General features: G+C 36.9%; 1 protein-coding gene across 1 annotated transcript in view; it reads left to right on the top strand.

The window, feature by feature from the left end:
* The window catches only part of LOC128989871 (atrial natriuretic peptide-converting enzyme-like), a 41,647-nt gene that overhangs the window by 9,389 nt on the left and 17,907 nt on the right, over nt 1-14,351 (top strand). Inside the window, exons 2-9 of the mRNA XM_054411965.1 lie at nt 5,824-5,943; nt 7,331-7,520; nt 8,059-8,802; nt 9,391-9,523; nt 10,019-10,108; nt 10,598-10,707; nt 10,829-10,961; nt 13,723-13,875. Of these exons, the coding sequence (XP_054267940.1) occupies nt 5,828-5,943; nt 7,331-7,520; nt 8,059-8,802; nt 9,391-9,523; nt 10,019-10,108; nt 10,598-10,707; nt 10,829-10,961; nt 13,723-13,875 (1,669 nt within the window). The 5' untranslated portion in view covers nt 5,824-5,827. The remainder of the gene's footprint in view (nt 1-5,823; nt 5,944-7,330; nt 7,521-8,058; nt 8,803-9,390; nt 9,524-10,018; nt 10,109-10,597; nt 10,708-10,828; nt 10,962-13,722; nt 13,876-14,351) is intronic.

The following is a 14,351-nucleotide window of genomic DNA, read 5'->3' as shown; positions in this document are numbered from 1 at the left end:
GTATTTAAAACTTCGTACCAAGTTCTGAGTGAGTCTATAGGTGTGAGCTTGTTGGCCCAAGTCTAAAATGTGCTAAAACCAATTTCAATATGAGTCTAGACCAAGTCCAATATGAGCCTACTAAAAGCGGGCTTGGGTCTCCAAGTCCATAATGAGCCTGTTTAATTTATCAGTGTGAGTTTGTTTGCCCAAGTCTAAAATATGCTAAAACCAATTCCAATATGAGTCTAAGCCAAGTCCAATATGAGGCTACTAAAATTGGGCTTGGGTCTCCAAGTCCCGAACAAGTCCATAATGAGCCTGCTTAATCCACCAGACCCGTTTTGTATCCATCATTCCAAGCTTAGAGTGGGTTTGTGACCATGAGTTCACTGTAGGTTTGGGGTTGGGACTTGGGTTGGACTTGGGGAGCCAAACCCATAACAAGTTGAACAACTGCCAACTTCGGTCTCTAAAACAAGTCAAAACCAAGCCTACAGACTTTGGTCCCTGAGTCTAAACCAGGCTTGGGAACTTGGGCCAATGGACTTGGAACAAGTTCCCAGCAAGCCCATTGTGCTGTTGGGGTTCTTGTTAGTGTTTTAAGAGGATCCACTTCAATTAATCGATTATAAAAGTGTACAGACAAATTTGGACTGAGAAATTTGTACTGATTCTTACATTATCACCAAGTGTGAATATGGGAATTCCAACACAAATCCATAAGGCAATTTTAACTGCGATAAAATTGAAACATTATTGCAAATGTCCATTAGCAAAAGTTTTGAAACAGAAAACATACTCATATCATCCCTCCACTGACTGTAACTCAACCCCTAAATGTAAATTTACTACAACAGTCTGCATAGTTGTCTGTGGAATAAAATTTCAAATTAAACAGTAGCCTACAAAAATTAAATCATTGAAAAAGATTTATTTTGTTGAAAGCCTACACCACTTACTTTTAATCATTTACAATCTCAGTTTTTGTTACCCTTTCTCCAAGACAATTTTGTCAGAGTAAGTTTGTTAAAGTTTTCCCTTGCGTCTTTGTGTTGTGAGTCTCTAACAAAGTTTCGGTTTAACTTCAATATCCTTTGAACGCTTCATTATAATTCTATTAATTTGCATATAATGTTCATTTTGGAGAGGTAGATTGTGTAATTTTAGTCTGGGTCAATTTTATCCTATTTTTATTAAAAATCGTCTCCAATTATTTTTGTCTTATTGTTTGGTAAATTTCGAAGAGTGGCAGGTGGAGGTGGAGCTCTAAACTGGATTTTAAAATTTCAAATAGTTATCATAAAAACTTCCTTAACTTAAAACCCAAAGCACAAAGACCAGTTTAAAGCAAACTAAAACCTTTTGTGCATGTAAAAGGAACATTAACAAGTAGTGCATTCCTTAAAAAAAACATTATGTGTTTAAGAAACCATGTTCAGACAGAACTCTTATTTTATAAAGATAACTAGCTGACCCGGCGAACTTCGTATCGCCTAAGTTATAGGTTTCCCCTAAGACAGACCGATGGAAAGAAACTACCGTTACGTTTAATTTTCAAGATGATCGCTCAATCACGTCCTGGTTGAAGTTCGTTCGCTACTTTCACTCACCTTTGGGTTAGAGCTCGTTCGCTACGCTAATCTCACCTTTAGGTTGGAGCTCGTTCGCTGCGCTCACTTGCCTTCAGGTTAGCTCGTTAGCTACGCTAACTCGCCTCCAGGTTGAAGTTCGTTCGCTACGCTCACTCACCTTTTGGTTGCAAATTAGCTGTTGTCATAAATGTAAAAGAAATAATAGTGCTGCACCCTGTTGGTAATCCTTGTAACTTTAATGCTATTGAACATCATAGAACAGAACCAACTTGTTTAATTGAAACAGCTGTTAAGATTCATTAATTCCATTTCTCATAAGGTTAACATGGGAAACTCCAGAGCCACTGGGGCGGAGCCCTTTTAAGAATTTCGAAACGGGAAATAGTTTACTTTCGATTCGCATACCTACAGAATTTACACACCAAATTTCATAACGATCGGTGAAGTCGTTCCGGAGGAGTTTGCAGACAAACACTGTGACACGAGAATTTTATATATTAGATAAATTAAAATTAATGTTAACAGTTGATTAAATAAATCTTCATTGTATCGACGAATATGTGGTAATGAAGTGTGGGATATTTGACATGTGTGAGATGGTAAACTCTGGCAAGACCAGGGAAGGAAGGTTAGAAGCCACAAACAGTAAGTTGATGACTCTGCATCTTCAGCTTTAGTCTTCTTCTCCTCAATAATGAGATTGATCACTGCTTCAAGGTCAAGCACGGACAACAATGGTCAACTTGTCTGCAGTTTGTTGATTTATTCATCTTCTATATGAAATTATAGTTCTTCTGTACATTGTTTGCATCCATACAGGGTGGCTGAAAAGTAAAATTCACCCCCCCCCCCCACCCATTGTCTTTAATTACCACTGTCGTTTGTGGCAAACTTCTTATACATGAGAAGCTACAATAATGATGGTTAATATTGTAAATTTTGCCGTTAGGTGGGGGTTGGGAGTAGCTCAAAATATTCAGATAGGAAGTATAGTCGACTTTGGTATCATTTTAAACAACGTATTGGTGAAACTAAAAAGTTTACATAAAGAAAACCAAAATCAGACCTCTGATAAAAAAAATGGCGCCCTAAAACTATTCAAATCCAATTAACCATGAGAGTGGCTAAAAAGTTCAACATTAAGTTAAACGTTTCAGTGTTGAATTCCAATTCTATTTATTTAGAAACAATCATAAAATACCCCCGCTGCAGCAAACCTGCAGACTAAGCGAATTTCCATTTGCCTGATTGGATTTACACTAAAATGCATCCTTAAAAATATCACATTTATTCCCTACTAGTATACCTGTTGCTCTAATTCGAACAATTGCTAAGCATTACAGGCGTTATTTTTAAAAGAATAACAGTCATAATTTCCGATGACCTTAAAAGAGCCGACTCAAAGATTATGGAAATTCTCCTTATGTACATAACAATTCGACATAATCAATCAACATTTCTTGTAAATATCTTATCACTTTTCAAAAGCTGATCTTGTTTTTTAGTGTTTTCTACAAATTTTTCCCACTCATGGCCGCATTAGGTTGTGTATAATAATGATAATTTAATTAAAAAAAATATATATTAATTTTTATTTCTTCTACTTGGTGGTGTTCTATGAATTTCCTATGTTTCAATAGTTTGCAAATTGCAACTAAAATATTAACAGTAATAAAATTATCAAGCTGATCAAATATGTTCTTCATAAAGATAACATAAGGGAACTATGAAAGCCACTGGGGCAGAGCCCAAGGGACTTTTTCAAAAATGTTGTCAGTTTGGAAATCTACACACCTAGACGATAATTTTGGTACAGGGTGGGGCAATGAGAACGCCACAATTTGTTTTAGCTGTCACATGTTAATTGTTGCAACAACGAATGATCAGCTGTGCTTAAAACATCAATTAAACTATGCCATTTTAGTAAATATTATGCCCGAGGCTATTAACACTGAGATTTTGATGTGCAAACCTATTTTTAAAATAGTGGTTCTTGTGCAAAAACCCAGAGATAGTGTGGACCACATTCCATCCTTGGTCAACATACTGCGACTCTTTCAACATTTGCTGGTGTACAAAGAGTTTTGTGGCACCCACCGATTATTTTTAAGGTTTAAGCGTTTATCCTAAATAATTTTACCCAGTTCACCATTGTTTTCCAATCTGGAACAGTGCCATGTTGACCAAGGATGGAATGTGGTCCACACAATCTCTGGGTTTTTGCACAAGAACCACTATTTTAAAAATAGGTTTGCACATCAAAATCTCAGTGTTAATAGCCTCGGGCATAATATTTACTAAAATGGCATAGTTTAATTGATGTTTTAAGCACAGCTGATCATTTGTTGTTGCAACAATTAACAAGTGACAGCTAAAACAAATTGTGGCGTTCTCATTGCCCCACCCTGTATATAATATTTGGGGTTAAATCTTAAAACAAAAAGCCAATAAGGCTTTTTGCTTTAAGATTAAAATTTTTAAGATTCAAAAAGATTTAAAACTTTGTAAACAATAAGTTTACAAAGTTTCATGTAGCGTATTAATAATATAGATATTTCAAAATATTTATTTCACTGCTTAACCAAAGTTTGCTAACCATAAATTGCCTCAGTACCGGTACTTACGGGGTTGCGATTTGGTAGGAGAGGGCTAAGTAAAATATCAGTGTTTGAACAGAACTATTTTCACCACTATATCGAGTAATTTTCAGTTGAATAATTTGCTCAATAGTTACAACTGATGTTTTCCCTTTGTACTGTATTTTGCAATTTTTTAGTATACTGTGGATGGCTTGTTATAGGTAATCTTTAATCATTTAAAATATTAAAGATTCATCAGATGTTAGATTCGTTTTGGTTTTAGTTAGGTAGTTTGTTTACTTTTCCTTGAGTTAACCTTTTGATTCTACCATATTGCATCAAGAGAAGTAACAGTACCAGTAACGCTCTTATCATAAAGTGGGATGGTGTTAAAACCTTTGAATTATGTTTCTGTTTACTTATTAGTTCAGTATTATATATTTTAACAATTGATGTTGTAGACCAATGTTGTGTATATATAATTAAGTGACAATTATGTGTAGACACTTACTTACTTGTTTGGGTAACACAATGAAAAAATCAAAATTTGTAATTTTGAATCGATATATCAAACTTAAATGTTTGAGTTAAGTTTGACTTTTTCATTCGGTTGTTTTTGGCCCCACTTATGAAAGTGTCCCTGACACAATAAGAACCATAAAGTTTGGACGGAGCCTTATGAGTTCCAACTGGGAAAAAATGCATCTGTGATTCCTTGTGACATGAAGATTGAAAAAATTAATTTACATCAAGAACAAGCGCTTACCCAACCAGCAGTTTGCATTGTAAAAAGCTATGAAGAATCGCCATATCCTCTCTGTGTTCTCTGCCACTCTGCCCGTAATTTTATGTTAGTTTTTTACCGTTTACACTTGACAGAAGCCAAGTATCAGTCTATAGCTTAATTTTTGTGTGTTGTGTGTCAGTTAAAGTACCCTCATTGGATTTATATTTCACAGAGACACAGAACTACCGATGAGCACTCAAAAACGTTTCTGTATAGGAAGGTTTTAACTTTCATTTTAAAAACCAATCCCATTAAGTAGAGCTGGGTTCAATAATCTCTGCCATTATCTCTATCTCTCTTTCAGGGGAAAAACTAACTTTAGTTTTGACCCACACATGATAAATAAAATATAAGTAACAGTTTGACCAATCAGTAACTGTGTAGGACACAATACTCAAATTCCACCCAAGCCATTCTATGATTAAGGAAATTAATAAATGTCTTTGTTTATTGAACTACAGGAACTTTTCATGGTTTCACATTGTATTGGCGAGGTATTTCAACCCAATGTCTGAACTAGGGTTGTGGTGTTGGCTTCTTCTTTTTTTTGCGGTCATAGGTAACAACACAATACAGATCATCTCACTCTATTCCATTCTATTTTTCTATACTCACCTTGTATTTTTTTAGCTTGAATACAGAACATACCTCATATAGTGTCTTAAAGCAAGTTTGTAATGAACCTTCTACTGTAGTTGTTTTCCCATCTTGCCTTCAAAACTAGTTGGATGGCTACCTGTTTCTGCTTCCTTCTCTATAATACTTTTCTTTGCAAATACCAAGTAAATAAGACAGCTAAACGTGATCCCCTATTATTACCTCTATGTTTACCACTGTCACTTCTTTCTGAACTGTAGTAAATGTTTCTGATATGTGTTTCTAGACGGATGTCCGAAGGTCACGGACCCGCTCGCCGCCACAGTGCCGCCCCCAGTACCGCCCCCGGCCACAGCTATCTCCGCCCCCACTATGCTGCGGACTGGATTAGGGCCACCAACAATAGGTAAAGCCACTCCCATATTGATTTTTATTGTATATTATCGAGTTGCTAAGATAAATTTAGAGAAAACATCAGTAACTCAGTGTATAAGGAAATGAAATTTTATAAGAAATAACACAAAGCACAAAGCAAGAGAGATTGCTCAAAAACCTGAAATATTTGTGGATATGCAACATCAGTATCAAATCCCTCTTTCTGTGTCAATGTGCGAGACGCTATAGTTGCCGACAGGCTATGCTGACTGGCCATAAGTGTTCTTCGGTGTTGAGGTCCTTTACTCCTACCACTCGACTCACTTCACACTCAAGAAGACTAGGGAAACCATTAGCAAAACGGTTTCTTCAATACAGTATTACAAATACAACTAAAATAGGCTAATGTGATATCGTGATTTCTCTTCATATTCATGTTAGTTTTTTTACCAAATTTGATTCAAATTGGTCAACACTTACATGTTTTATTCACGTTGTCTTATTTTATTCATTGCAAATAAAAATAGCTGAACGTTGACCAATTTACATGAAATTTGGTATCACATTAACAGGATTTTAAGATAAACCACAATATCACATTGTTTTATTTGTATTAAAAGAAAATTACTTGCTGTTACTGGGCCTCTAATCCCTTTTTTAGTGTAAACTTAGTCAAACGGCAGGAATAAAAGTTCGTCTGCCACACAAGTGAACAATACCTGGCTTAGGACACGGACCCAACCCTTTGGTTCAGTATATCCTGCAGTGATGCAAGCGGTATTGGTTCTAATTTCAGATGGCATTTTGTTATCAATTATATACAGTAGTAACAAAACCAATGTTTGGACCATTTAAAAAAAAAAGCTAAAATGATGTTGAAAATACTCAAATTAACAGACAAACCCTCAATGAATTAGAATGTTTTGCCAGTTGGTTTTACTTATTAAAAAGGAAGCAAAATACCTAACGACTAATAGCTCTTTTAATTTGATAACTCTTAAGGATTGAGTGGTCCAGTGATTTCCTGATGGTGCTTCTCGAAAGATATTTAATTTATGAGAACTGTGTAATGGTTTTTGCAAAAATATGATGGTATTAAATTTAATAATTATAATACTATACTGCTTAGTAATAATTAAAAAAACACCTGCTGTACCAAGTACAACGAATTAATGTTGGAAGCACTTATTGTTGACCTGAGGAGCGAGCTGGTCTAGTGGTAAAGCTCGGGGGTTTAGTGCCTGAGGTAACTAGTTTACATCCCGAAATCACCAATAGCTCAAGATATGTGAAAATGTAGCGTCCCTCTTGGCCTAACCTGAAGTAATTGTGTAAAATGGTTCCAGCTTAGGACCATAATAGGATGTGATGGAACTGACGGGAGGTTAGTAGAAAATCCATGTTGGTATGTGTTGCAGTGCTAGAGCGTATCGTGCCGCAAGTCTGGCCCTGGGTTCTTCCTGCTATCAGGAGGAGTACCCTAGCTCCCTCTTGGACATTCTGATGGCAAACGAGAACGACAAGGGGCTACTATCTCCTACGGCCGCTCATGTCAATCCCAAGAGTTTCCAAAGCGCCTTTTGCCTTCCAACCTCTAACTATGCTAAGGTACTTACAAGCTTTATGCAGTTTTGATACATTTATCAAGTATTTTTCAATGGTATGACTTGTACAATGTTAGATCCTACACTCTTCTCCATTCATACTAAGTACTAAGTCATTGTTACAACATATTATTTGTTTAGTTCAAATTATTTATTTCATACTACTTGCAGATTAGAAAATGGACTGTTATATGTCCCTTCTCATAAGTGTGTCCTATTATCAAGCAAGTCTTGGCTTAAAATACTTACTTTGTATGGTCGCCATTTCAATGTAAAGTATTAAAGTATTAGATGATACTGAGGTTGTTTTGAATTGGACAACAGGTTTATAAGAGAAATTATTAAAACACTTTTTTGCAAGCTCATCTCTTTTATAGCATGTGGTAGAATAGGGTACGGGATAAGATAGCCATTGGCTCAAATCTGCTTGATAAGGGAGACAAAACAATGATTAGGGTAAAAGTCAGAAAACTTTTCCGCCAGATGAAGACTTGATTATCATTTGCATTTCCATGGTATTTATATGCATATAAATGTTTCAGGTAAATGATGGAGTGCCTCCCCCTGTGCCGGAAAGATCTCGCCCCTCAGCTCCGCCCCAGATGGCCAAGCCGCCGCCAGCTCTTCCCCCTCCCCCATCCACAGCCCCACCTCCTCCCCCTAGAACCAGGATTGGCCCACCGCCTACCCCTCCTAGATCTAAAGCTCAACAGTCTTCTATACTGAATAATGCTCAACCTCGGAATATATCTAGTTCATTAACTGACTTAGAACGAAGACAATCCCAAAAACCGCCTGTAGAAAATGAAAAGCAACCCCCTCCTCGGCCCCAGGCACCGAGCTACAAGAAGTACGACCCTCCAGAATCTCCGAGAAAGAAAACCTTCAAGCCACCTCCGCTGCAGACTCAACCCGACGAAGACAAACAGCTTTCTCACATACTGATGCAAAACGAGGGACTCAACGGTAGTGCCGGTAAAATCTCTATGAGACAAGATTCTAATGTTTCCAGCGACAGTTTCAGCCAAAACTCATCCCCTAGCTACACGACTAAGAGTATGGAAACACCATTGTTGGCGCAGTGCGGCAAGAAGAGCCGACGCATTACCAATGAACGTCGCGGCGCAGAAATGAGAGGAGGAGACAGTGACGAGGCAGTGAGCGGACTAGAATCTGCGACGCTTGATGATGCTAACAACGCTCTGACCAAGAGTCACTCGACACCTGCGAGTCTCCAAGCCATTGTCCGCTTCCATCACGGCTCTAACATGTCCATCCACCACAGGGTGAGTCTTTACACAATGTTTGTCCCATGAGTATTTAGACACATAAGTACCCTGAGGCAACTGGCATCTAATAACACAAACTAGAGGTGTTCTAGGCCAAGAGACAAAACTCATATTTCATCATAGCTATTTTGTACAAAAATTCTTTAGCTTTATTATAATGACGGTGAACTTTCAATAACCTGTTTTAAGCTCAGTTTGTTGTGATAGCACTGATAGCACCATTGACTTTTAGACACCAGGGTAAACATATACCATTTACATGTGTCCCCTGTAGCCAATTTATATTCAATAGTTGAACTGATTGAGTTTCTTTCAAATGTAGGCCTATATCTTCTCTCTTGATGTTTTTTTTACTAAGGTAGCTGATGTGACATGAGAGATGCTAAAGCTTACAGTTTTTCTTCTGGTTGGTTTGGTTTAAAGTTAACAAATTTGATAGGAATCAGTTATTGATATCAGTGCTTCAATTCAATTAATCTACAGTATGTTCATTTCTTAACTTGACAACCACATTAATAGGAATGGAGTGTCTACTTTCATTCGTAGTCAAAGATGGAACTGTCTGATGTAAGCTATGAATTACAGATTATAAATGACATTCGGAGACCGTCAACACACTACATCACTAGGGGAAGGCTGAGGTTTCAGTTTGCTCAGGTTATTCTCAATGCAGTTGCACTACTAGCCATTGCCGGGGGACTGGCTGCCTACTTTCAAGGTAAACGGTAAATTATAGTATGCAATTCTAGGATTTATTCGATTTAATTTTCTCTGAAATTATTGTATTGCTTTTAAAATTCCATCAATTAAAGATGGAGTTTATTTTAAAGACGAGTACGCACACTTGGGTGCTGAATACAATACATGGTAGATGTAAAATTGTGTAGATAATGTAGTCCATGTAGCTTTGTAATTGTGTAAGATCAGCTTGTTCTTTAATCATGTAGCCATAGTTATGAAAAGTCCAACGATCAAGGGCCGCAGAATCTAGTTAAAACAGTATTGTACATGTATTGACTTTACTCAGGATTGAACTGGCATAGCTAATCATAGCTCTTGAGCTTCCATGACTTTCCCTATGATAGCAAGTGTGATAAGAATTTCTATTAAAAACTATTAGATCAAATGATAAAACTGTATAGTTATTCCCTTTTAATCTAAAGCTGAGATGATCTGGTTTTGGTATAGATGTTGATACAATATATTGTTGCAGCTTACCCCTCAGCAGTGCGATACATCAATAGGACCATCACGGAACCCTCCATTGCAGTCAAACCTCCAGAGGATGTTAATCCTGCTCCTGGTGAGTCTTCCCTCTATATAGTCAAAGTGTCGAAAAAGTATACTTACTTAACTAGGTATGCAGAGAATTGACATTTCTTGTTTAGGGAACAGATTTTGTTACAACATATTATTTATTTAGTTCAAATTATTTATTTCCCAGCCTATTTTATCGTTCATACCTTGCCACTTACATAGATTAGAAAATGGACTGTTATATGATCCTTCTCATAAGTGTGTTAACAATGTTAATATAATCTCTTGTGCATACTTATATCCCTGATGTGTGTTTGTTATTAAATCTGATACATGTTTATATCTCTGATGTGTGTATGATGTGTTAAATCTGATACTTGTTTATATCTTTGATAATGTTTATATATCACCGAGATGTGTAAATCTCTTGTGTGTGTTTATGCATGAGGTGTGTTTGTTTCTACTTAGTGGGTTTATATCTTAAGTTGTTTTAAGATCACTGCAGTGACTTTATAGCTGATGGTTGATGTTCCAGGGATTTGTTTACCAGTGATAGTCACATTTTGCCTGCAACACAAAATTCCCTACAACTACACAATGTTTCCCAACTACATTGGTCACTTCACGCAGCGTGATGCTCAGCAGGTAAATATGACATTTCTTAGTAAATAAAAATTAAAATATATTTGTGCCTGCTGATTTTTGTCAGTTGCGAAACATATATTACATCCTAACAATTGATGATCATTTTGATTTTGTTTTCTAGGAACTGGAAGTTTACGATGCGGTGGAGGACGTCAGATGTTACGAGTTGGCTGCATTGTTTTTGTGTTCAGTTTTTGTGCCAAAGTGTGGACCTACAGGACAACTGGTTCGCCCTTGTAAAAATTTGTGTGCTGGTAAGTGCTACAAGTGTTCAGTGTTACTTAATAATATGCATCAAATAACTTTAATCCCTGCAGAAAGTGATAAACTAATAATTATCTTACATTAACACTATTTTTAAATAAATGTTATCCCCTAAGTTGAAATCTGAGACAACCCATATTATAGTAAATTTTGGGAACAGCTCAAGATTAATTTTGTCCTCTCAGTGATTTCAGAAAAAGCTTAAATATTTGTGGCAATGAAAATATTTTTGGCAATTAAAATATTTTTGGAATATATTTTTTTTAATATTTATATCTGACAACTCATACTTTAAGTTGAAAATGTATCCTAGTTTCAAAAATATACCTATACTAGAGACCTAAGTGTTGAATGCATCAGTCATTGTCAATACGAGTATTTTTTAAATAGAACCATTGACTAGTCAATGATAGAACTGCACTATGGTTGTTCTTAATTACTGATAATATCCTATACTCTAATACGAGCAATGTTTGCTTGTATGTATGTATGCTTGCTTGCTTGCACCAAGATCTCGAAAACGGCTCCGACGATTTTCTTCAAATGTTGTAAATAGATTATTTTTGGCCTAAAAACGAGTTTACTACAGTTACAACTGCCAACAAAAATCCAATTACGTAGAAAAATGAAACTGAAAGTCACATTTTTTTAACATTAGTCTTATGGGTTGCTAAGTAACCATGTTGGAAGAATTAAATAACAAGGAAAAAGTAAACAAAAGACTTGAAGTTGTAGCATGTGTTCATAATAAGCCAACTACCCACAGTATACTAGCAAATTACAAATACAGTACAAAAGGGAAAGCATCACTTGTTACTATTGAGCAAAGATTATACTGAAGATTGCTCAATACATTGAAGGCCTAGAAAAGGCAAGCAGTACGAAGTGCGGGATCTGTTTATGACAATTAGATTAAGGTTATCTGCAATCCTAAAATGCTATAGGAAGGGAAGGAAATAGGTTTGCGACGTAGGAAGTGGTGAAGGAAGTAGTAAAGGAAAGTTGTCCGGAGTGTTGGATCTGTTTATGACAATTATATTAAGGTATTTGCAATCATAAAATGCTAAGGGAAGGGAGGGGAACAGGTCCGTGACGTAGGAAGTGATGAAGGAAGTAGAAAAGGCGAGCAGTCCAGAGTGTGGGAACTATTTATGATAATTAGATTAAGGTATTTGCAATCATAAAATGCTATGGGAAGGGAGGGAAACAGGTCCGTGACTTAGGAAGTGATGATGGAAGTAGTAAAGGCAAGCTGTCCGGAGATTGGGAACTGTTTTTTACGATAAGATTTAGACAATCCTTAAATTCTATGGGAAGGGAGGGAAACAGGTCCGCGACGTAGGAAGTGGTGAAGGAAGTAGTCAAGGCGAGTAGTCCGGAGTGTTGGAACTGTTTGTGACTGTTAGATAAGGGTATTGGCAATCCTAAAATGCTATGGGAAGGGAGGGAAACAGGTCCGTGACGTTGGAAGTGGTGAAGGAAGTAGTCAAGGCGAGCTGTCTGGAATGTGGGAACTGCTTATAACGATTGAATTAAGGTATTTGCAATCCTAAAATGCTATGGGAATGGAAGAAAACATGTCCGCGAAGTAGGAAGTGGTGAAGGAAGTAGTCAAGCCGAGCAGTCAGGAGTGTGGGAACTGTTTATGACGATTAGATGAGGGTATCTGCAAACCTAAAATGCTATGGGAAGGGAGGGAAACAGGTCCGTGACGTAGGAAGTGATGATGGAAGTAGTAAAAGCAAGCTGTCTGGAGTGTGGGAACTGTTTTTTTACGATAAGATTAGGGTATCTGCAATCCTTAAATTCTATGGGAAGGGAGGGAAACAGGTCCATGACGTAGGAAGTGCTGAAGGAAGTAGTCAAGGCGAGCTGTCTGGAATGTGGGAACTGTTTATGACGATTGGATTAAGGTATTTGCAATCCTAAAATGCTATGGGAAGGGAAGAAAACATGTCTGCGAAGTAGGAAGTGGTGAAGGAAGTAGTCAAGGTGAGCTGTCCGGAGTGTGGGAACTGTTTATGACGATTAGATTAAGGTATTTCAAATCCTAAAATGCCATGGAGAGGGAAGAAAATAGGTCCGCGACGTAGGAAGTGGTGAAGGAAGTAGTCACGGCAAGCTATCCGGAGTGTGGGAACTGTTTATGACGATTAGATTTAGGTATTTCAAATCCTAAAATGCTATGGGAAGGGAGGGAAACAGGTCTGTGACGTAGGAAGTGGTGAAGGAAGTAGTCAAGTCGAGCTGTCCGGAGTGGGGAACTGTTTATGACCTGATATAACTGATTAGATTAAGGTATCTGCAATCTTTATAAATGCAATGGGAATGGAGGAAAACAGCTCCGCTTCGTAGGAAGTGGTGAAGGAAGTAGTAAGGCTAGCAGTGCAGAGTGTGGGAACTGTCTGTGGCAATTACATTAATGTATCTGCAATCCTAACATGCAATGGGAAGAGAGAAAAACAGGTCCACGGTAGGGAGTGCTGAAGGAATAAGTAAAGACAAGCAGTGTGGAGTTTGGGAATGGATTATGTATCTGCAATACTAAGACTGCTTTCAGAGTAAACTAATGATTTCCCCGAGCAAAGCTCGGTCCCCAGGTACTTAATTTTAATACGCTTATTTAACAGCCATGCATGACCAAAAGTTTTTAACTCAGGGTCTATTATGTCTATAAGTAAACAGAGAAATCAATGAGAAAACGTCAGACTTTAATATTATATCAATTGTAAAATTACAACTTTGTTTCAGAGACCAAGAGAAGGTGTGGGTTCTTTCTTGACGTGTTTGGTCTGTCTTTGCCGGACTACCTCGATTGTGACTTGTTCCCTGACTCAGAAGATGCGGATGTCTGCGTGGGAAATAAGGAGGTCGTTGAAGCTGAAAAGCGTGCTCAGAAACCAGGTGAGGTTTGGTTGAATCCCAGAAAATGTACGAGGAAAATATACAAAGGAAATGGAAGTTTAGTCATTTATAGCATGAACATTTTTCAGTAGAACTCAAGAAAACGCTAGTAACATAAATTTATCATCTTGGAAAAAACAGATAAAAAAGTAAAATGAGTAATTTGATGAATAATTAGTACCGTATTGAATGACACATTATACGATTGATGTCAATCAATTTATTTATTTAATACAGTGACACACCCTTGAATACAGAAAGCATAAGTTATCTATAGGTAGAATTTGTTTTTTTAATACCCCTGATAACTCACCACTTTTCAATGTTTTTTATTAAGTTAAGGGTTAAGTACTTAACCCATGCACTGGAATGTAAATTAGCCTATTATTTAAAAAAGTCTTTCAAAGTGGCTACAAAATAATTTAGAATTGTAATTTATATAGGTTAATCATTAGGTATCTTTATAATTTATAAAA

Source organism: Macrosteles quadrilineatus, unplaced genomic scaffold (assembly GCF_028750875.1).
Source record: "Macrosteles quadrilineatus isolate MER2022 unplaced genomic scaffold, UCM_ALF_1.0 Scaffold_3__2_contigs__length_128488019, whole genome shotgun sequence".
NCBI lineage: Eukaryota > Metazoa > Arthropoda > Insecta > Hemiptera > Cicadellidae > Macrosteles > Macrosteles quadrilineatus.
The sequence above is the reverse complement of the archived record's forward strand: the minus strand, read 5'-3'. Positions and strand labels throughout refer to the sequence as shown.